Source organism: Caretta caretta, chromosome 1 (assembly GCF_965140235.1).
Source record: "Caretta caretta isolate rCarCar2 chromosome 1, rCarCar1.hap1, whole genome shotgun sequence".
NCBI lineage: Eukaryota > Metazoa > Chordata > Testudines > Cheloniidae > Caretta > Caretta caretta.
Genome location: NC_134206.1, coordinates 299,365,483 through 299,387,163, shown reverse-complemented (window position 1 = coordinate 299,387,163; position 21,681 = coordinate 299,365,483). Strand labels below are relative to the sequence as shown.

Sequence of the window (21,681 nt, the reverse complement as noted above, 5' to 3'; positions counted from 1 at the left end):
AGAGGCCCTGTGAAGACAACTAAACTACTGATTCCACAACAGCAAATCAAAATTCACTGTATATATCACACCATAGTGTTTGAGACCATACATAACATCTGATTAAAGGATCTCTCAGGGGTCTCAAACTTTATCTAAAAGCCATATTTCATTAGACATGTGTAAAGCATCTCCCATTCACGACTGAGCATCCCCTGCAACCCTCATTCCACCATACAGACCTGATCCCTTCCCATTTGTGATCTCATAAAGATGGACAGCAGAACTGGAGGGATAGGACAAATGCCTACTGGGGGAGCTGATGTATGTTTTTTCCAACACATTATCTTGCAGAGGCCAGAGCAGGACCTGGAGAACGGGCTTAAACAGCCATCACAGTGCACGGGATCAGGCCAGCCCCCTGGGGAGAAGGTATGAACGGTTCTCCTCTCCCTGCCTTCCAGCAATTGTGGGTTCTGGCAGAGTCACCCAGCCCACCAGAGGGTCAGGAACACGTGCACCAGCCTGTGGAGAGCACAAGGCACCAAGCACCAGCTGATGAGGAACAGAAATAGCAACTGTCAGGATGCTCCTTCCCAGCTTGGATCCTGTTCCCACCCCACCTCCACAAGTGTCAGTTGCTCCCCTAGTTCCTCCTCCTATCCATCCTCCTGCCCCAGCACATAACTACTTGTAGCTGTTACTGAAATTACATACATGGGAAAATAGCATTAGAAATATATTTTAGATGCATAAATCCAATTGTTTTAATGAAGTTTGTCAGCAATAAATACAGAGGAAAACACAAAGAATCTGTCTACCGTATTATCCATTCTCACCAATCCTCCAAAAATGAGAGCTACATTTCAAAATGAAAAATAATATGATCTTTAGTGCATAATCTTTAATGCAATGTATGCCATTAAGACATGTATTTAATTAAAGACAGTTATGCACAAAGCTGCCTTCAAGTTATCAAAAGCTGTTTTGCAAATATGTTAACTTTTTACAATCAGGCAAAAACACATTAATATGTACAGTTCCAAGTCCTATAAAATGAAATAAAATGTTACTCATAATAAAAAAGAATTCACATTAAAAGAAACTGGTGAACTTCTATCCTTTAAAACAACTGATCACTACCCTGTCCTACTCCACTTTAATCATGCTTTTTGCTTAATTAAAGTGGTGATAAAATCTTCTAAATCCTAAAATGTTCACCAATAAAACTTTAAAGTTAATTAAACTTAATAACTGGGTGTGGACCATGCTTTTCTCTCAACAAGAGGGAGTTCTTATGATAAGATTCAAGGGGTGATAACATCCAGCAACTCTGGAATGAAGCTGGATGAACTATTTCAGAGGAAACTTCTCCCTGAAATCTGCAGATTTGGAGAGAGAAACGTTTCCATGAATGTCTGTCAATTTTCAAATTGCTTTAGCTGAAAAAAGAAAGCATTTCCAAAATATCTAACTGAACCATTTTGACATTATCAAAACAAACATTGCTTTCAAGCTACATTCAAAAGGGGATTTAGGCACTATTCACAGAACCAGTGGTGCCATTCCCTTTACCCACTCTTTTATACCCAATATCCAGGGCACTTACCTGGAATGTGAGAGACCCAGATGTGAATCCCTGCTCTAGTTCAGGGACTTGAACTCAGGTCTCCCCTCTCCCAGGTGAGTGACTGACCTAACCACCAGGTATATTCTGGTGTGGGTCTCTTTTATCCTCTCCTGTTGAAACTGTATCACTTTGTATCAAATACTTGAATGTCACTGGTCCAGAAAGTAAGAACAACACTAGTCCCTTGACGGATAAAGGTCCATATGGATGGTTTGGGCTGTCATTTAGCAAGTTCTGTACCACAGACACTCTACTTGTCTGCTAGAGAACCACAATGACCTGCATGGACAGAGCAAAGAAAGTAGTACATTATATATAGGGGTGTTCGGATGTTATGTTAATTGAATACATATGTTCTTTCCATAAGTCTGTTCATCCATGTCAAGTACCCCACAACACTTTGCAAAGATGAAGTCAGCTTTGGCATTTGAATATAGGAAATATGTCTACGCCAAGATGCATGAATAAGAATGTACCAAGTACAATGTTGACCAATATATGCTGAGCTATTGTATACGTCAATATGTATTATTCACACCACAGATATATTAATATGCATTAGACATGTAGTATTGATGTAATATATTGTGTATATATATATATATATATATATATATATATATATATACATATTTCTAGAAGTTACATGGCCTGAATTGGCCTATGTCTTTCTATAATTCTGGTCACCTATGCTGAGTGAGCTTTGGCATTAGAAAATAAGAAACTTATCGAACCAAAAATATATTAATGTTTTGCCCGGATACAAGTTGGAGGAGTACTTTCATGGACCAGTACCTGCAACAATTAGGGAGTACTTTCATGGTTCAACAACACTTGGAATGTAGTTTTAAAACAAGATAGAGAAAATACAGGGAGATATGAAGGACAACGCGGGCACAAACTAGTGGGTTAAATTTAAAACTTTAACATATGAGGCTTTTAGCCTGTAAACAACCACAATATGAACAACCCACAATATGAGCGAGGATGTATCTTTGAAGCACACCTTCTGAGTACGGTGAATACACAGAGAGAAGAATTGCTTCCCAGAAGGAGGATATGTACGTCTCCTCTTTGTATTGTACTGTTTTGTCTTTAGGCAATACGTTTGGTTAAACATAGTTAACTGGCCTCAAACATTCTTAATAATTAACACAAGGGTTGTCAAGCAATTGGCTACACTTTTAATCAACAGATGTGAAACAATATTTTTAGAACACAAATCCAAAATTGTAATGTTCCTCAAAGTCCATATTCTTTTCTCCGACTTCCTACCCTCTCCCACAAGAGAACGTAGTCTCGTATAATGCCTTTGCACTATACAGATCTAAGGGGCAACAAATCAGGAATCTGATTAGTATAGAAGTTTTACATGTTTGCAGAATATTTATGGTTCAGAGATGGAGCGTGTCTCTGTGGTTATAAGTTTTGATGTTCAATTAATCAAATACAGCAAGGTTTCACTATTATAAATGTTTTCTAATAAAGAAAACTGGATTAGCCCAGTGCCCATGTAAATGAACTTGACACAGCTACAAAACTTGGATCCAGCCACACTGGGTCACATGTTTTGGGACTATCCCAAAACATAATCCATTTGACTAAAAGTAGATTGGAGGATTAATAGGATTAAAAATTACTTCCCAGACCTGCATTTTGGGATATATCCCATCATCCTGGAAACTCTCCAACTCCCAGAAAGCTTGGTTCTCTATAGCATTGCTTACAACCAAACAACTTGCTTAGATGAAAGAGCACATTGCCCCCAGGGATGGAAGCTTGTCACAGCAACTCACCTAATCTAGCAGCTAAAGAACAGGTAATGTTTCAGAGATGACACCACAGACAAATTTGAAAAGATTTAATCTAACTTTTTAGAAACCTTTCATTAATTCCTACCAAACAGAAGAGATGTTCTCTCCTTTTCCCTTCCTACCCCCACTTCGTCTCCTTTCCCTCCTCCCTCTCATTCCCTTATCTTTCGATCTCACGTCTAATGTTCTCCCCTGATTTGGGGAGGAAATTTTCGGTCAAATATAAATAAAAACCTGTGTCCAGTCTTAAGACACTTCAAGACAGCAGGCTTTGGGGAGAAATGCGTTGTGTTGCTCTAGAATGAGCTCTATGAGATAGACATTACGTTAACAAGATTTGAATAAAGTCCTATCCAGCCCTCTGTGGCCAAGAATGATTGCTGTGACATTGGGTCTTAACAAAGGAGGTCCTCTGTTGAAGGGAAGAGGCAGATAGTAATAGACACTCTAAGCTTGCTGACTGACAACTGCTGGGAGGGTTTTCAAAGCTTACAAGTGTTGGAATTAAAACCAGAAAAAAAATTACTCACCCTGTGAGGTAACAGATTCTTCGAGATGGTGTCCCTGAGGGTGCTTCACTGTGCCTTTGATCAGAGAATTTCAGCAGCAGTGCTTGTCCGGGTCACTGCATGCACTCTCCCGGTCTCCCCCCCTTCAGTTCCTTCACCACCACCAAGTCCATAGATTAAACTCCGAAATAGAGGGGGGAAAGGGTGGGTAATAGAGCACCCACAGGACACCATCTTGAAGACCTTCAGTTACTGCACAGGGTGAGTAACCGTCTCTTCTTCAAGGAGTGTCTCTGTGGGTGCTCCATTTCAGGTGACTGTCGAGCAGTGCCCCTCAGTGGATGGAAGGGGCTTCAGAGTTGCATTGGTAACTGATAGTATAAACACAACAAGGAGTCTGGTGGCACCTTAAAAACTAACAGATTTATTTGGGCATAAGCTTTCGTGGGTAAAACTCCACTTCTTCAGATGAACCCTGATACTTGATGATAGTATAGTAAGTTCTACCAGTGCATCCGATCTTGAGCTCTGATCTATCGTACAGTGTTTTGTAAACATGTATGTGGATGCCCAGGTGGCCACTTCACATAGGTTCATGATAGGATATTGTTGAGAAAAACTACTGAGGTTGATAATGACCTGGTAGAGTGGGTTCTGATGCATCCAGAAATCCATTTGGACAGTCTCTGCTTAGAAATGGTGGAACCTTTAGATCATTCTGAAGTTGAAATAAAAAGTCTCTGACTTTCCGAAGGTCTTGGTTATCTCAAGGTAGAACGCTAGTGTGTGTCTGATGTCCAGGGTGTGTAATATTGAGTCCTGTTTGCTCCCATGAGGTTTAGAGAAGATGGATTGGTTGGTTCAAGTGAAAAGAGGAGGGTACTTTAGGTAAAAATTCAGGGTGAAATCTTAAGGTTAAGGTGACCTTATCTTTGAAAAAGATGGTATGTGGTGGGTGCGCCATGAGGGCTCCTAACTCTCCCACTCATCAGGCGGACGTGATAGCCACTAAGAATGCGACTGACAAATGTGTTAGACAGCATGTTGCTAATGTTTGAGTGGGGCCCAGGTAAGGCAGTCGTAGTACCAAGTTCAAGTCCCAAGGTGGGGTAGGTACTTGTATTTCAGGGTAAAGGTTTCTGATACCCCCAAGAAAGTGCTTGGTGGTAGGATTGACAAATATCGATATCCTGTCCACCTTGTGGTGAAAAGCAGTAATAGTGGTAAGGTGTTCTCTAAGCAAGCTAAGGAATAGGCTGGAGTTCTTTAGTTCTAGAACGTATTCTCAAATCATTGGTAAAGGGGAGGTAACAGGTCGGGCTCATTTGTTTTGGCATTAGATGGCAAATCTCTTCCATTTATGCAGGTAAGTATTCCATGTGGTTGTCCTCCTATTGTTTACTAATATGTCTTTTACCTATGCAGTGCAGGTCAGTTTGTCAGGCTGGAACCATGTAGAAGCCACGTTCTCAGGTGAATTCTCTCCAGGTTTGGATGGTAAACCTGTCCAGCATTTTGCAAGAGAAGATTCAGCAAGAGTGTGCAGTGCACATACCACCATCCTCAATAGGTACGATTTCCAAGTTTGTCTGGGCGACGTGAGCGCTATAAGGATGACTCTGATCTTGTCTCTTATTTTGTATACTACCCTCAATGGCAAGGGGATTGGTGGAAACACATACAGCAGAAGCGTATCCCATTTGAAAAGAAAGGCATCACCCAAGGAATGGGAACCCAACTCTGCTCTTGAGCAGAATTGCAGGCATTTGCAGTTCTGGGAGCCTGCGAAGAAGTCTATGGATGGGTGACATCAATGTTTGAATATGCTCTGCACAACTGTGTTGTTTAGCTCTCTCTTCTGGTCCTGCCAGAATTCCCTGCTCAATGTATCCGCTGTGGTGTTTTGACGTACTGGGAGATATGAAGCTGACATTTTGACACTGTGTCAGATACACCAGTTCCATAGTTTCATGACTTCGGTGCATAGGGTGTGTGACCTTTCCCCTCGCTTTCAGTTTATATAAATCATGCAGGCAATGTTGTCCGTCATTACCCATATAGTCTTGTTCCTGATCAATGGCAGGAAGTGCAAGCACGCACTGCAAAATGCACACAGTTCCAGGAGATTTATGTGTAACAGCGTCTTGGTAGGAGACCACCAGCTCTGAATTGTTTAGTGTTGTATATGGGCTCCCCAGCCTATCAAGGGGCATTGGTTGTGAGAATCACTGAAGGTGGAGTCTGTGTGAAAGGGACTCCCACGCACACATTGTTGGGCTGCATTCACCAGTATGGCGAGTCTTTGTCTTTGTGCAGCATTAAGAGGCACTTGTTTAGGCTGTGTTTGTGTGGTATGTAGACTGTTCTTAGCCAGGCCTGAAGGAAGCATACGTGAAGATGCTCGTGTCATACCCTAGAGTTCCCTGTAAGGTGCGCGGCCACGCAGCAGCCTATTTAGTGTTGCGCAGGTGCTCAGGGAACCCGCCGGGGGACGCCCCAGCCCCAACCTGCCACAGCCAGGGCAGCCTGGCCCCGGCCGGGGTGGCCCGGCCCCTTTGCAGGGCGGCCCTCCCTGAACCCAACCCTGTCTGGACCTGCGGGGGCCAGGGTAGGGGCGCCTATCCCATGGCTCCAGCCCCGGAGCTGCCACAGCGGGGAGAGGTGCCTCTCCCCCCAAGCCCAGGTGCTGCTGGGGGGAGTCCTCACGCCCACCGTAGCCCCCATCTCCACCCCAAACCCGTCATCGGCAGCTCCACCTGAGCCCACACCCCCAGCTGGCGCCATCCCCAACTCCAACCCTCTGCTCCAGCCCTGAGCCCCCCACCCCCAGCCAGAACTCTCACACCCCTGCAGCCCAACCCTCTGCCCCAGCTCTGAGCCCCCTCCCACACTCCAAACCCCTCGGCCCCACCCCCACCACATTAATTTTGTTATGTGCACCGATATGAAGGTGATGTGTCACACATCACCTCCATATTGGTGCACATAAAAAAGTTCATTCCACACACGGGTGGGAAAAATTAGGAGGGAACACTGGTCGTACCATGAATGTGGTTGCTGTCATCTGGCCTAATAGTTGGACACAGATCCATGCAGATACCTGTGGGCTGTTCAGTATGGTGGAAATCCAATTGACTATAGTGAGGAATCCTGTCAGTGGTAATGATGCTTCGGCCTCTAGAGCATCGATATCCACCCCAATGAAGTCCAGTTTCCGCATGGGTATCAATGTTGATTTTTGTACGCTGAGTTGTAGTCCCAGCTGCAAAAAGAGGATGATTGTCATGTTGATAGTGTCTATGGCATCTACCCGGGTGGGTGCTTCTAACAGGCAATTGTCTACATAGGGAAAAATTGTCACTCCCTATTTGCGGAGGTGTGCCACCACTGCACGAACACTTTGGAAAACACCTGAGGGGCTGTCGAAAGGCCAAAGAGCAGAACCATGTATTAATAATGTTCTGTCCCCAGAATAAACATGAGGAACCTCTTGTGAACAGAACGTATGGTTCCATGAAAAAAGGCATCTTGGAGGTCAAGGGCCGAAAACCAGTCCCACTGCTCCAGCACTGGTATTATTGTTGCTAATGTGACCATCCTGAACTGTTGGACCCTTGTGAAGTTGTTGAGTTTTCTGAGGTATAAAATAGGACTTCATCCTCTGTTCTTCTTCTTCTGAGTTAAGAAGGAGTGGGAGTAAAAACCCTTCCCTTTGTGCTGTGATAGTACCTGTTCCACAGTGCCCAGATGTAGGAGGTGGTTTACTTCTTTCCATAGAAGGTGTTTGTGAGAGGGGTCCCTGAAGAGGGATGGATAAATGAATGGTATCATATAGCCTGAATGCATTATTTCCAGTACCCAGTTGTCTGTGGTGATGGATTGCCATGCTGGTTAGAAAGGGGTCCTCAGAGATAGTCAGATATACTGCACAAAGATATCTTTAAAGAGGACCTGATCAGATTTTAACAGAAGACAAGTAACTTGCCGTATTAGATGTACACTGAAAAGCACTGTGTTGCTTGGGGACCGCGTCTTTGTCAAGTAGTTCTGAAGCATGCCAGACGTGCAATGTTACTTCTCAGAATGAACTATTTGCATCATTTGAAAACAAATTTACATTACAGCTGTAATGTGTGTAAACTACTCATTAAAGATGAAACTTTGAGGTCATGCCAACACTTCAACGTACTGTACAACTATTGTTTCAGGTTACTTATGGCATGCTGTAAAGTAGTAAGCTCAGAATTGTTTGGCTAGTGCTCTCAGCTAGTCATGAGATCCTAGGGAAAAAAAGTTAATTAGAACTCCTGGTTTCAAATAATAAATCTGATCACTGGAAATGAGTAATTGAAAAAATGTGTACTTGTTCTATCTCTACTGAATTAATCTGCAGGTTTACAGCTCACTGCAACAAATCTTATCAGTTTGTTAAAAATGGTGACCCACAAATAGTTTTTCATTATGTTAGGCTAGAAGAATGGCTAGAAGAAAAAGATAATGTTGAATATCAGCATTTGATAGACATGCCTGGTCTGTTAAATATGAGTAAATAGAGATTTTACTCAATTTAATAAAATCACTAGAAATGATGTCAGTGTTGTAATGATGCTCATTTTGTAATATCATAACACCCTGTTAAATAGAGAGCTAAAGACTATATTCCTACATGTCTTTTGAAACAAAAGCTCACTGTTTTAACAATTATTCTTTTGTTTTTGATATTTACATGGCAAGGATTTGTAAGCCTGTTAATAATTCCTAAATAAGTAGTAATAAAAAGAAAACAAATACAATAAAGAAAATTAGTTAAATATTCTTTGGATTTCTTCTTGATATTTAATTTCTCAGGATAACTGATAACGCACAAAGTGTCATTAAGGGGCATACAAGTCCAGTTTATGAAGACAGTTGCACTATGAGCACAAGAAAATACATCTGAAGTAATTTTTAAAGTGTGCTTAATTTGCCAGTTTGTTATATAACCAACGATACTAGCTGCCAGTAATAAGTTTCTATTTAATATTAGAGCCTACCTAAAAGCAGCTTCCCAAAAGCAGTTCATTCCACAAACATCAGAGGGCAGCATCCAATAGGAATTCCAGTAAGATATAGACAAATTCTTACACCTAACAGGATAAGACAGAAATAACAATCCTATAAGAAAGTTACTGGTTTTACATCAAAATGAAATTGATTATTTTCAGCTCAAACATCTGAACTGTTATTCCATGGCATAGCAATTCCACAGAGAACACTAGCTTATATTGTGTCAAGGCTTAGATAAACCAGATACCTACTAGCCCAAACACTAAACATACTAGCTAGAGCAGTGGTCCCCAAGCTTTTTACCTTGTGCCCCTCTTATCTCTGTCCGCGCCCCTCCACTGCTCCCCAGTACAGGGGATGCAGACGGGGTAAGGGGGCTAATGCTGGGGCTACAGTTGGGGGCAGCCAGGACCCTGAGTGCGGAGCCAGGAGCGGAGCCCTGGGCACGGGTTTGCAGCCGGGACGCCAGGCACAGGCCAACAGCCAAACACCGGCTGCAGCTGGGACCCCTGGTGGGGGGACTGGCAACTGGGGCTGTGGCCAGGAGTGGAACAGGGTGGGACTCCCTCCCTGCCCCCCATGGCGGCTGTCCCAGGCCCAGCTGTGCCCCCCCCCCCGAATATTCCTCGGTGATCCCCAGGGGGCACACCCCATGCATGCGGGCCCCACAGAGGTACAGCTATAAGAGTATTGGGCACCATCAGCAATGTCCAAGAGCAGTTCTATTATGAGAAGCCCAGTCCCCCACTCTTGCTCTCCCTTTTCCCCACCCCACCATTACCGCCAGATGCCAGGAAGGGAGAGGAGGCTAGGCTTTTTACCAGGCTTCTGCCCTAGACTCTTCTTGGGCTCCCTTTGGATATTAGCCTGGCGTTAATAGGCATCATACTTTTGAAATGCTTCACCTCTAAAGGCTGGCAAGGAGGAGCTTTCTATCCTCTCCACATGCACATACTTCTTACTCTTGTGAGGAGGGAGGATTTCTGTGACTGTATATGTCCTCTCCACATGCACATACTATTTACTGGATTTTTCTCCCTGGTGACTATTTCCAGTGCTTGATTCTACTGTTCCTCGGTTCTTTTTAAAGCTATAGAAGCATGAAATTGACATTTTCATTGCTGCCCACAGAGTTTTCAGTAACAGCAGTGAAAATGACCAGTCTAATTTCATTCTGCTTACCAAAGCTGTGAGCAGCAGAATTGTTTGCTATGGGTAAGTCAGGAATACAATACATAGATTTAGACGTAGTTTTTGCAACCCCAAGAACCAGATTTTTTTTTTTAAATGAAAACTTAAAAGTTGCAGAAATTGATGGTGTAGGTCCCCACAATGGTCCAGAGCAAGCTTTTAATTTGCCATGGGCAAGTGGCAAACCACTATCTACATTACAGGGATATTTTTATTAGAATCAGTGGGTACCTTGTAAATACTGGATCTCTTGTGACACAAGGAGCAAGGTGAACTTCCATTTAAGTATTCTTAGGAATTTTCTTTTTCTAAGGCCTTGTCTAGTCTAGAAAAATAAATGCTTTCTATACAAAAAAACCTGTTCGCTAAACTAACAGGCTTCAAAGCCCTAGTGTAGATGGGGGCCACTAGTATTTCACCATAGCATATGCTAGCCCTTCAACCTGTTAAAAAAATAAGTGTTTTTCCCTCTAGACAGCCTAAATCAGTCCTAAATTAGAATAGCTTTTTAAATGTAATCTTTTTAAAATGACATTGTCTATTTAAATGTCATTCCCATCCACCCAAAACCTTCATTTAATATTGGAATCTAACAAGTCTACACAAAGTTATTTTCATGGACGATGGTAAGATATGACATGGCAGAACCTTATTTCTTTGTAGTCACGTTTACAGTGCTGTGCAGTGTCATCAGAACCATCCTTGGCAAGTTTTCCCTCCTTCATATTAATGACATGCGCAATAATTTCCTTACCTCTACTAGATTAAGAACTGAAATAGCAGTTGCTATTGCTACTATTGCTGCCCTACCCACTTTTACACAGTAGTAGTCAAGTAATGATTAGGGAAAGCTTTTTAAATGCATGTTCAAAGGCCTACGTGAGCAAACCAACCTCAAAACACTTAAACACTTCACTTAAACACACATTTAAAAATGATAAATTTGAGGATTCTAAAGTGCATATATCCTCTGAAGTGACCTCCTTTCCCCATTTTCCAGAGCCACAACTAGGATGGGGCAAGATGGGCAGCTGCCTAGGACACAGAGCTGGCAGGGGCACAAAAATGGGGCAGTGCAGGCTTGGGCCCAACAGCATCAGGTCTCCCTCCTCATTCCCCACAGGATTGGACTCAACACCATTGGTTGGAGTCCAAGGGCATAGTCTGGGGTGAGGTGTGGTTTTGTACCTCCCCCCAAATAGAGACCCGGGCCGGGAGCGGATGGCATGACGCTGCTTCTCCCGGAAACAGTACCTCTGCAGCTGCATGCCATCTCCTGAATCCTAGTGCCTTCTACATGTGCTGGGCCCTCTATTTGGCCACCATCCTGTTTTCTGTACAACGATGCGTGCCCATAGTGGGAGGAGGCAGGGAAGGGGGGCAGTGTTTAAGCCTAGAGGTTGCAACATTCTCATAGCCTTGCTTTTTGGAGCTGGCAGGAAAGAGTCCACCCTTCCAGCAGCCGCCGGTTCCCAGTTCCTGGGCTGGGCACTGGGCTCAGATGGCTGAGTTCAGAGATCAGGCTGTGTCATTGTGAGCCCAGCAGCCCTGAGGCTGGGGCAGGGGCCGGGCAGCAAAGGAGAGCAAGGTGCGGTTCCGCTCTACGGACAGGGAGTAGGGGAGAGTGACCCGGCTGCAATGGCAGGTTGCTGGATGGCAACCAGGGTGTGACCAGGCTGCTGAGAGGCAGGTGCCCAAGGGGCATGAGTACTGCAGGAAAAACCTCAGGGAGCATCTAATAGCATCCACACTCCATGGGCAGGGGCTGGCTCCAGGAGGTGTCACAAGTCCGCACCAAGCTCCTTCATGGCAGAGGCAAGAGCATGTCAGGGACACAGCTTGGAGCTGTGCTGCCCACAGCACAGAGAACTACGGGCCCAAGCGGCTCCCACCAGCTACTCATCTGCTGGCTCCTGGCAGGAAGCAACGGTTTTCTAACTTGGGGGGTGCATCCCCCTAGGGAGGCACACCCTACAGTTTAAAAACTTCTGTGCTAAATGGGAGGTAGAAATCTGGGGACATGACACCATGGCCCCCCCACACATATGTTGCCTCTAGAGGGTACGAGTATGATTGCTTACCCCAGGCGCTAAAATGCATATCCACCTCCCCTTCTCATATATGCCAAAAGAAATTGCAACAAAACTGTAAATCTCACAAGAGATATAGGAAGGCCCATTCATCCAATGTTCCTGACAGAATTATTTCAAAGTTTATTCAATTGACATACCATATCAAATGTGTGTAACCATGACAACCAAAAATGAGGCTAATGTAAGCATGAGCTCTCAAGTGTGAAGGACAGCAAAATCTTTTTTTAAACACACATGTACCTACTATAATGAGTGTACCAAATTGGCAGACATGCATTAACTAGAAAAAGGAAATTGATAAGAAATAATCTTGTGTCATATCAAAAGGATGTCAAATCACCACCACAGGGAAGTTGCTGAAAGTAAAAAATTGGAGGCAGACAGTGTTTGGACAAAATTAAATAGTCCTATATTTTTGCTTTTTTATGTAAACCATTGCCTAAAGCTTGCAGATATGCCAAGAGGAGACCAGACCAGTATATTCAACCCGTACTTACACTAAGACTTTTGAATAGGCATTTTAAAAGCTTTTTCTGTACTGCAATGAAGAAGTACTTATTTTACACATTTCTTCCACTGATGCTCTGTGCCGTGACCATCAAAACCTTCATGGAATTGGCTTTAGTTCCCTGAAGTGATGAATCATTTGTCTTGAAAGACAAGAACATTTCTTACACCTCTGACTCCAGCAATCTTTTTGTCTTTGAACCTTGGGTGAAACACAAAGAGGACAGAATATTTCCAGTATGGTTCAGTACTCATGTAAATCCAATATTCAGTTTCTTCCAGGATACTGCTTCACTGTCTAAAATGCTTGTGCAGATAGATACACTTTGTTATAAAAAGGCACTTTGTAAGACGGTATGCTTCAAAAGCTTAGATTCCCCCCTTGAGGCACCAGCAATACTGTATTTTCTGCAGTACTGTATCTTTGATTTTGAGTCCTTTCTGAAGATTAAAGCAACACCACAAAATCTATATAATTTAATTCAACCAGTTTGTCAGATGGCTCGAGGTAGAACTGGGTCTCAGTATAATAGGTTCTTCCTTAATCAGGAAAGACAGTGGTGCCATCAAAATCTCTATACTATTGGAATAGCTGTGCTTCTTCACTCAGCGTAGAGTATTACACATATATTATTATCTTCATCTTCTCAACAAGCGACATTTGTGGATAGGCTGCTGAAAACAACATGACAGGGCATACATATGATCTCCTCATTTGCCAAAAGAAAAGTGAGTCTACTAGGTGATGTCTCCATTTACTTATCAGATGGTTAAATATTAGGGCTGTCAATCTCTGTTAACACAAGCAATTAACACAAAACAAATTAACACTTTTTTTTTAAACAAGCATTAATTGCACACCTCTCTTTTGACCCACTTTATTTACTAGTATTTCATCGCTTGGTGGACATTGATACAGTTCTACTGTGTTCTCATGATCTGGGGTGATTAAATATCAGAAAAAGTTAATGGAGCAATGTAGTAAAAGTTCAGGTCTTTTAAAGGGGAAGTTTAATTTTTAAAAAAAACTTTTGGATGGTTCTCTGGATAAAAAAGACTTATCTGTAGTTATTGCAATGCCGAGTTCCAACACCATTGAAGTACTTCAAGTCTGCAGTACCACCTACGCACTAAACATGCTTTAATTGCCAGTTTTTATGCTACAGAAAACCCACCGACAGCAAATGAACAACAGAGTATGCTTAAAGAGTTTCAGAATCACTACAAGCCCCTGGATCAAATAAAGTACAACAGCTTAACCAATGCTATTGCAAAGTGGATGGCTATGGACTGCAGCCCACTCACCATTGTAAACGACAGGGGGCTAAGAGATGTTATTCAAATTGCATCTTCCAATCAATCAGTCATATACTTTGCCCTCCAGAGGAATACATGACCTATATCACAACAAGACTACTATAAAGTTGGAGTTTCTGAAAAATGCACTAGCTGTTGCTTTGACTGGTGATCACTGGACATCCTTGACCAATTACAGCTATCTCGGCGTTGACTGATTACTGCATGGACACTGCAGTCATTTGCTTTAAACAGTAATACATACTGAAGAGACATTATGCTGAAGCATGTGCAAAGTGTTTCTTGGATATTACAAAAGAGTGAAATATTCAAATAAAGGTAACACTTAGCCCTGACAGTGCACATAATATGATAGCAGCAGACAGCCTTTTGAACACAAAGCATGCATCGCTCACAGTCTGCAGCAATCCATTACAGTGGTGCTCAGTGATGGTGGTTTTGAAAATGTGCTTGCAAAATACAGAAAAGTTGAGGGCCATTTCAAACAGTGCAGCTAACAGTACAGAGCTAGGAATACCACAAGCTGCAAATGGACAGAAACAAGGTATTTCAACCAGATGGAACTCCACATTGGGTATGGTTCAGCTCCTGCTTTGCAACAAAGTCGCTATCACAGCCACCTTAGCTCTTCAAAAGCACAATCTATCAGTGCCAACAAGGATTTTGAAAAACTGACAAAAAGATAGAAACACTACGGGAGCCCTGAAGATTTGTAACTGAACTCCTTGGGGGAGAATAATGTCTCCCACTCCATGGTTTTACTTGCATTCTGCCATATATTTCACGTTGTGGCAGTCTCGGATGACGACCCAGCATGTGTTATTCGATTTAAGAATACTTTCATTGCAGATCTGACAACACACAAAGAAGGTACCAATATGAGGTACCAATTTGTAAAGACAGCTACAGCACTCAACCCAAGGTTTAAGAATCTGAAGTGCCTTCCAAAATCTTAAAAGAGCATCACCCCGATGTGGAAACTACAGTACACGACCCACCAAAAAACAACCAAAACAAAAGCCACATCTTCTGTTGGTGACATCTGACTCAGAGGCTGAAAATGAATGTGCATTGGTCCACGCTGCTTTGCATCATTATCGAGCAGAACTCATCATCAACAGGGAAGCATGTCCTCTGGAATGGTGGCCGAAGCATGAAGGGGCATATGAATGTTTAGCATATCTGGTACGTAAATACCTTGCAACACCGGCTACAACAGTGCCACACGAATGCCTGTTCTACTTTCAGGTGACATTGTAAGTAAAAAGCAGGCAGCACTATCTCCCATAAATGTAAACAAACTTGTTTGTCTTAGTGATTGGCTGAACAAGTAGGACCAAGGGGACTTGTAGGCTCTGAAGTTTTAAGTTGTTTTATTTTGAGTGCAGTTATGCAAAAAAAAATTCTACATTTTTAAGTTGCACTTTCACAATAAAGAGATTGCACTACAGTACTTGTATGACGTGAACAGAAAAATATTTCTTTTATCTTTCTTACAATGCAAATATTTAATCAAAAATAATATAAAGTGAGCACTGTACACTTTCTATTCCATCTTATAATTTAATCAATATCTGAAAATGTAGAAAACACCCAACAATATTTAAATGGTATTCTATTGTTTAACAGTACACTTAAAATGGTGATTAATTGCGACTTTTTAAAACTTTGTGATTAATCACGACTGTTTTAATCATTTGACAGCCCTGTTAAATATATCTCGGCTCAGATTTCACTCCTCTGATGAACAGTCCTGCTGCAAAATCAGGTCTCTGCTACACAGAGGCCTTATCTACACTACACAGTTTTGTAGACCCAACTTACACCAACAATCAAAAACCAGTATAATTACATCGCTTGTGCATGTTCACACAACGCTCCTGTCAGAAGAGCACGTACACAGTTGGTGCTCTAGCACTGACAGTGAGAACAGTGCACTGTGGGTAGCTATCCCACTGTGCTACTCACAACTTTCTAAAGCTATAAGTTGTGGGAAGGCAGAGTGGATAGCAGTGCATCATGGGTGCAGGGCTCAACTTCCCATGATGCAGTTTTTTCCATCCCATCATTCCATGGGCTTCCAGCTGCATTTCATGACATTTTTCAATGACTCTTGTTTACTGTGAGCCTGTCATCTCTGTCTGAAAGGATGCATCCCACACTGCTCTCTAATGTGGTCACTGTTATGACCATATTGCAGATGGTCATGCAGTATATCATGAACTCCCAATCTGAACAACAATCAGAGTTGCCTGAACTGCTGTGTCCCATGGAAAAAAACACCACCAGATTACCTTCAGCATTCACGCAACAGCTGCACACAGTGGAGCATCGCTTTGGGGCTCGGGAAATAAGCACTGAATGGAGTGATCACATTGTTATGCAAGTCTGGGATGACGACCAGTGGCTGCAGAAAGCCACCTTTCTGGAACTGTGCACAGAGCTTCACCCAGCACTGCGGCACAAGTACACCAAAATGAGAGTTACCCTCTCGGGGGAGAAGTGTATGGCAACTGCTGTGCGAAAGCTGTCGACTCCAGACTGCTACTAGTCAGTCACAAATCAGTTTGGAGTCGAGAAGTCCACCTTTGGAGCTGCATTAAAGCAAGCGTGCAGAGACATAAATCACATCCGGCTATGAAGTACTGTGACTCTTGACAATGTGCATGAAATAGTGGATGGCTTTACAGCAATGGGATTTCCTAATTGCGGTGGGGAGATAGATGGCACACATCCAAATTTTGTCCTCTGACCATCCTGTGACATCAACAGAAAGGGCTATTTCTCTGTGGTATTGCAGGCACTTGTGGATCACTGTGGGCATTTCATTGACATCAACGTGGGTGGTCCGGGAAGGCGCATGATGCATGCATCTTCAGGAACACTGGCCTGTACAGAAAGCTCCAAGCATGAACTTTCTTTCCAGACCAGAAGATTCCAGTTGAGGATGTTAAAATGTTCATAGTGCCCCTGGGAGACCCAGAGCGCCCCTTACTCCCACGACACATGAAGCCTTACACAGGAAACCTGGACAGCAGCAAGGAGCACTTCAACAATAGACTGAGCAGGTGCAGAATGACCACAGAATATGCCTTTGGCAGATTAAAAGCACACTGGCGCTTCCTTTATTGCAATTTAGACCTAAATGAGGAAAATATTCGCATGGTCATAGCAGCCTCCTGCATACTCCGTAATATTTATGAGGCTAAGGGTGAAAAGTTTCCTCCGTGGTGGAGCGCGGAGGCCAATTGCCTGGTGGCTGATTTTGAGCAGCCAGATGGCAGGGCTACTAGAAGGGCACAACAGGGGGCTACTAGACTCAAGGAGACTTTGAGGCAACATTTTGACAATGAGCACCAGTAATGTGTCTTTCTATACAGCATACTGCCATGTTTTAACTTGCCGCCTTGTATGAAAATTGTGATTTGCAGTCAGAAAATGATCATATTGCCACTGAGTATTAATGCCAGCAGCAACCACCACGTGAAGAAGACAGAGATTGCTTATCTTTTCAGAGCGTTTGTTTTTATTAAATACCAATTAAAACCACACACAAAAGGCTTGGTGGGAAGGGAGATAACAGTGCAGGGCAATGTAGGCTCTCATAGCTGTGTGTAAGTCTAGCTTTCATTTTGAAAGCTGTCCGAAGGGGTGGAGTGAACAGGGTACCGGGATGTTCCAAGAAGTTGCAAGGAATGTGCGGGAGGAGTTTGGGGAGGGCATAGAAAGTAGTTCTGTACTGGCTGCAGAGAGGGGTGGGAGAAGCAAGCATGTGTTCTGCCTAGAGCGTTATTTAGGGACTTCAACATCTCTGTTTGCTCCTCCAAAACTTTTATCATCTGCTCCTGGCCCATTACAATTCACTCCTTGCTCTCCTTTCTGAACTGCCTGTCTACATTAATTTTTTCCTTCAAAATCTCTCTCTACTCCTTGTGTTCTTGTTTTTTGGCCTCTGAGAATTGGAGCACGTCTCAGAACATGTCCTCCTTGGGCTCTTCCTTATCTGGCAGAGGCACTCCTCCAGTGTGTAAGGGGTTCCCCAGAAGGCAACATCTGCAAAACCATAAGTCACAACAAACAGAAGCATGACTGTTAGTTCATGCACAGCATCGAATCATTATTGTAAAATACCCCTCTTTTTACACATGAATCAGTTTCTCACTGACCCTTGGTAAGCACACAACCTGGCGAACACCGATGAAGTGAGCTCTAGCTCACAAAATCATAGAATCATAGAATATAAGGGTTGGAAGGGACCCCAGAAGGTCATCTAGTCCAACCCCCTGCTCAAAGCAGGACCAATTCCCAGTTAAATCATCCCAGCCAGGGCTTTGTCAAGCCTGACCTTAAAAACCTCTAAGGAAGGAGATTCTACCACCTCCCTAGGTAACGCATTCCAGTGTTTCACCACCCTCTTAGTGAAAAAGTTTTTCCTAATATCCAATCTAAACCTCCCCCACTGCAACTTGAGACCATTACTCCTTGTTCTGTCATCTGATACCATTGAGAACAGTCTAGAGCCATCCTCTTTGGAACCCCCTTTCAGGTAGTTGAAAGCAGCTATCAAATCCCCCCTCATTCTTCTCTTCTGCAGGCTAAACAATCCCAGCTCCCTCAGCCTCTCCTCATAACTCATGTGTTCCAGACCCCTAATCATTTTCGTTGCCCTTCGCTGGACTCTCTCCAATTTATCCACATCCTTCTTGAAGTGTGGGGCCCAAAACTGGACACAGTACTCCAGATGAGGCCTCACCAATGTCGAATAGAGGGGAACGATCACGTCCCTCCATCTGCTCGCTATGCCCCTACTTATACATCCCAAAATGCCATTGGCCTTCTTGGCAACAAGGGCACACTGCTGACTCATATCCAGCTTCTCGTCCACTGTCACCCCTAGGTCCTTTTCTGCAGAACTGCTGCCTAGCCATTCGGTCCCTAGTCTGTAGCTGTGCATTGGGTTCTTCCGTCCTAAGTGCAGGACCCTGCACTTATCCTTATTGAACCTCATCAGATTTCTTTTGGCCCAATCCTCCAATTTGTCTAGGTCCTTCTGTATCCTATCCCTCCCCTCCAGCGTATCTACCACTCCTCCCAGTTTAGTATCATCCGCAAATTTGCTGAGAGTGCAATCCACACCATCCTCCAGATCATTTATGAAGATATTGAACAAAACCGGCCCCAGGACCGACCCTTGGGGCACTCCACTTGATACCGGCTGCCAACTAGACATGGAGCCATTGATAACTACCCGTTGAGCCCGATAATCTAGCCAGCTTTCTACCCACCTTGTAGTGCATTCATCCAGCCCATACTTCCTTAACTTGCTGACAAGAATACTGTGGGAGACCGTGTCAAAAGCTTTGCTAAAGTCAAGAAACAATACATCCACTGCTTTCCCTTCATCCACAGAACCAGTAATCTCATCATAAAAGGCGATTAGATTAGTCAGGCATGACCTTCCCTTGGTGAATCCATGCTGGCTGTTCCTGATCACTTTCCTCTCATGCAAGTGCTTCAGGATTGATTCTTTGAGGACCTGCTCCATGATTTTTCCAGGGACTGAAGTGAGGCTGACTGGCCTGTAGTTCCCAGGATCCTCCTTCTTCCCTTTTTTAAAGATTGGCACTACATTAGCCTTTTTCCAGTCATCCGGGACTTCCCCGGTTCGCCACGAGTTTTCAAAGATAATGGCCAATGGCTCTGCAATCACAGCCGCCAGTTCCTTCAGCGCTCTCGGATGCAACTCGTCCGGCCCCATGGACTTGTGCACGTCCAGCTTTTCTAAATAGTCCCTAACCACCTCTATCTCCACAGAGGGCTGGCCATCTCTTCCCCATTTTGTGATGCCCAGCGTAGCAGTCTGGGAGCTGACCTTGTTAGTGAAAACAGAGGCAAAAAAAGCATTGAGTACATTAGCTTTTTCCACATCCTCTGTCACTAGTTTGCCTCCCTCATTCAGTAAGGGGCCCACACATTCCTTGGCTTTCTTCTTGTTGCCAACATACCTGAAGAAACTCTTCTTGTTACTCTTGACATCTCTGGCTAGCTGCAGCTCCAGGTGCGATTTGGCCCTCCTGATAACATTCCTACATGCCCGAGCAATATTTTTATACTCTTCCCTGGTCATATGTCCAACCTTCCACTTCTTGTAAGCTTCTTTTTTATGTTTAAGATCCGCTAAGATTTCACCATTAAGCCAAGCTGGTCGCCTGCCATATTTACTATTCTTTCGACTCATTGGGATGGTTTGTCCCTGTGACCTCAACAGGGATTCCTTGAAATACAAAAGCTTATGCTCAAATAAATTTGTTAGTCTCTAAGGTATCACAAGTACTCCTTTTCTTTTTGGGGATACAGACTAACACTGCTGCTACTCTGAACCCTAAACATTGTGAGTTTGGCCTGGGGTGGGGGCACAAGATGGGGAAAGGTTCTAGGTGGCTTTTTAAGGGGATCACTGCGGGTGACTAGGGACAACATTGTAAATTCTGCCACCATTTTCTACAGGCAGGGGTGTATGTGTGTGTGTCACTGAAGCCGATGCCTCATTCCTGAGGGCAAGGATGCAAGGGTGCATCTTCTGCATGCATGCAGCTTCAGACCTGGTCCCCATGCTGCTCGCCTATGTGCCACTTTGGTCCCTGCACAAGTGATTATCGATTGGCACGGGAAAGTTTCCTACAATGGGGGAAGGAACAAAGCAGCTCTACCAAGGAACCTTCGGCAGAGGATTGGCAAGTACCTCCAGGAAAGTTTCCTCAAGATCTCTCTGGAGGATTCCCGTGAAATCTTGGTGTGCATTAACACACTGTTATGCCACACTGCTTAGCTCCACAACTGAATGTGGAACACACACGAACACAGATAGTCTTGTACATATCTATCCCTTCACCCACTTCTAGAATATACAGGGCAAAGGACAGCTCTACCTCATATAACTGAGCAGTATCAACTCAAAAAGATCACTTACCAGAGCTCTCCTCTCCTGCATGAGTGCCAGAAACAGACTGCTGGGACTAGCTAGATCCCTCCAAAGTGAAAATGAGGTCCTGACTCACCACGCTACTGGACAACTCTGCCATGTGCTACACCTCATCCGCCAACTCGAGCTCCTCGTCCACTGTCCGCTATCTCCAGTCACGCCAAAGTATCCACCAGGTTCTTGGCGGTGGAGGTAGGATCGCCAACGAGGATGCTGTCCAGCTCCTTAGAGAAGTGGCAGGTCTTTGGACCAGCACCAGAGCTACAGTTTGCCTCCCTTACCTTCTGGTATACCTGCCTCATCTCCTTTATCTTTGCACAGCACTGATGCATGTCCCATTCGTAGCTCTTATCCAATATGCCACGAGGTACCAAAATTCCTATGCCTAGAGTGGAGCCCCCTATTCCCACAATGCCAACAGATCTAACAACTCAAGGGGAAAAGCGTTTGCTGTATGGAGCCCCTATCAGCCAGGAAGATGCAAAGTGAGCTCTTCGCACCGAGCAAACAGGAAGTGGAATTTCAAAAATTCCCAGACCCTGAAAGGGGGAGGGTCAGATGCCTGTGTATCTGAATGCAAAACAGCGACATTCAAACTGCCGGCCAGAGTGGT

General features: G+C 43.9%; 1 protein-coding gene across 5 annotated transcripts in view; it reads right to left on the bottom strand.

The window, feature by feature from the left end:
• The window catches only part of GXYLT1 (glucoside xylosyltransferase 1), a 70,441-nt gene that overhangs the window by 38,088 nt on the left and 10,672 nt on the right, over positions 1-21,681 (bottom strand). For 4 of the 5 annotated variants that reach the window (XM_075124414.1, XM_048836023.2, XM_048836021.2 and 1 more), the window contains exon 2: positions 8,966-9,058. The exons of the other annotated variant lie outside the window; for it this stretch is intronic. In XM_075124414.1, coding sequence (XP_074980515.1) covers positions 8,966-9,058 — 93 coding nt within the window. The remainder of the gene's footprint in view (positions 1-8,965; positions 9,059-21,681) is intronic. 5 annotated transcript variants of the gene reach the window in all.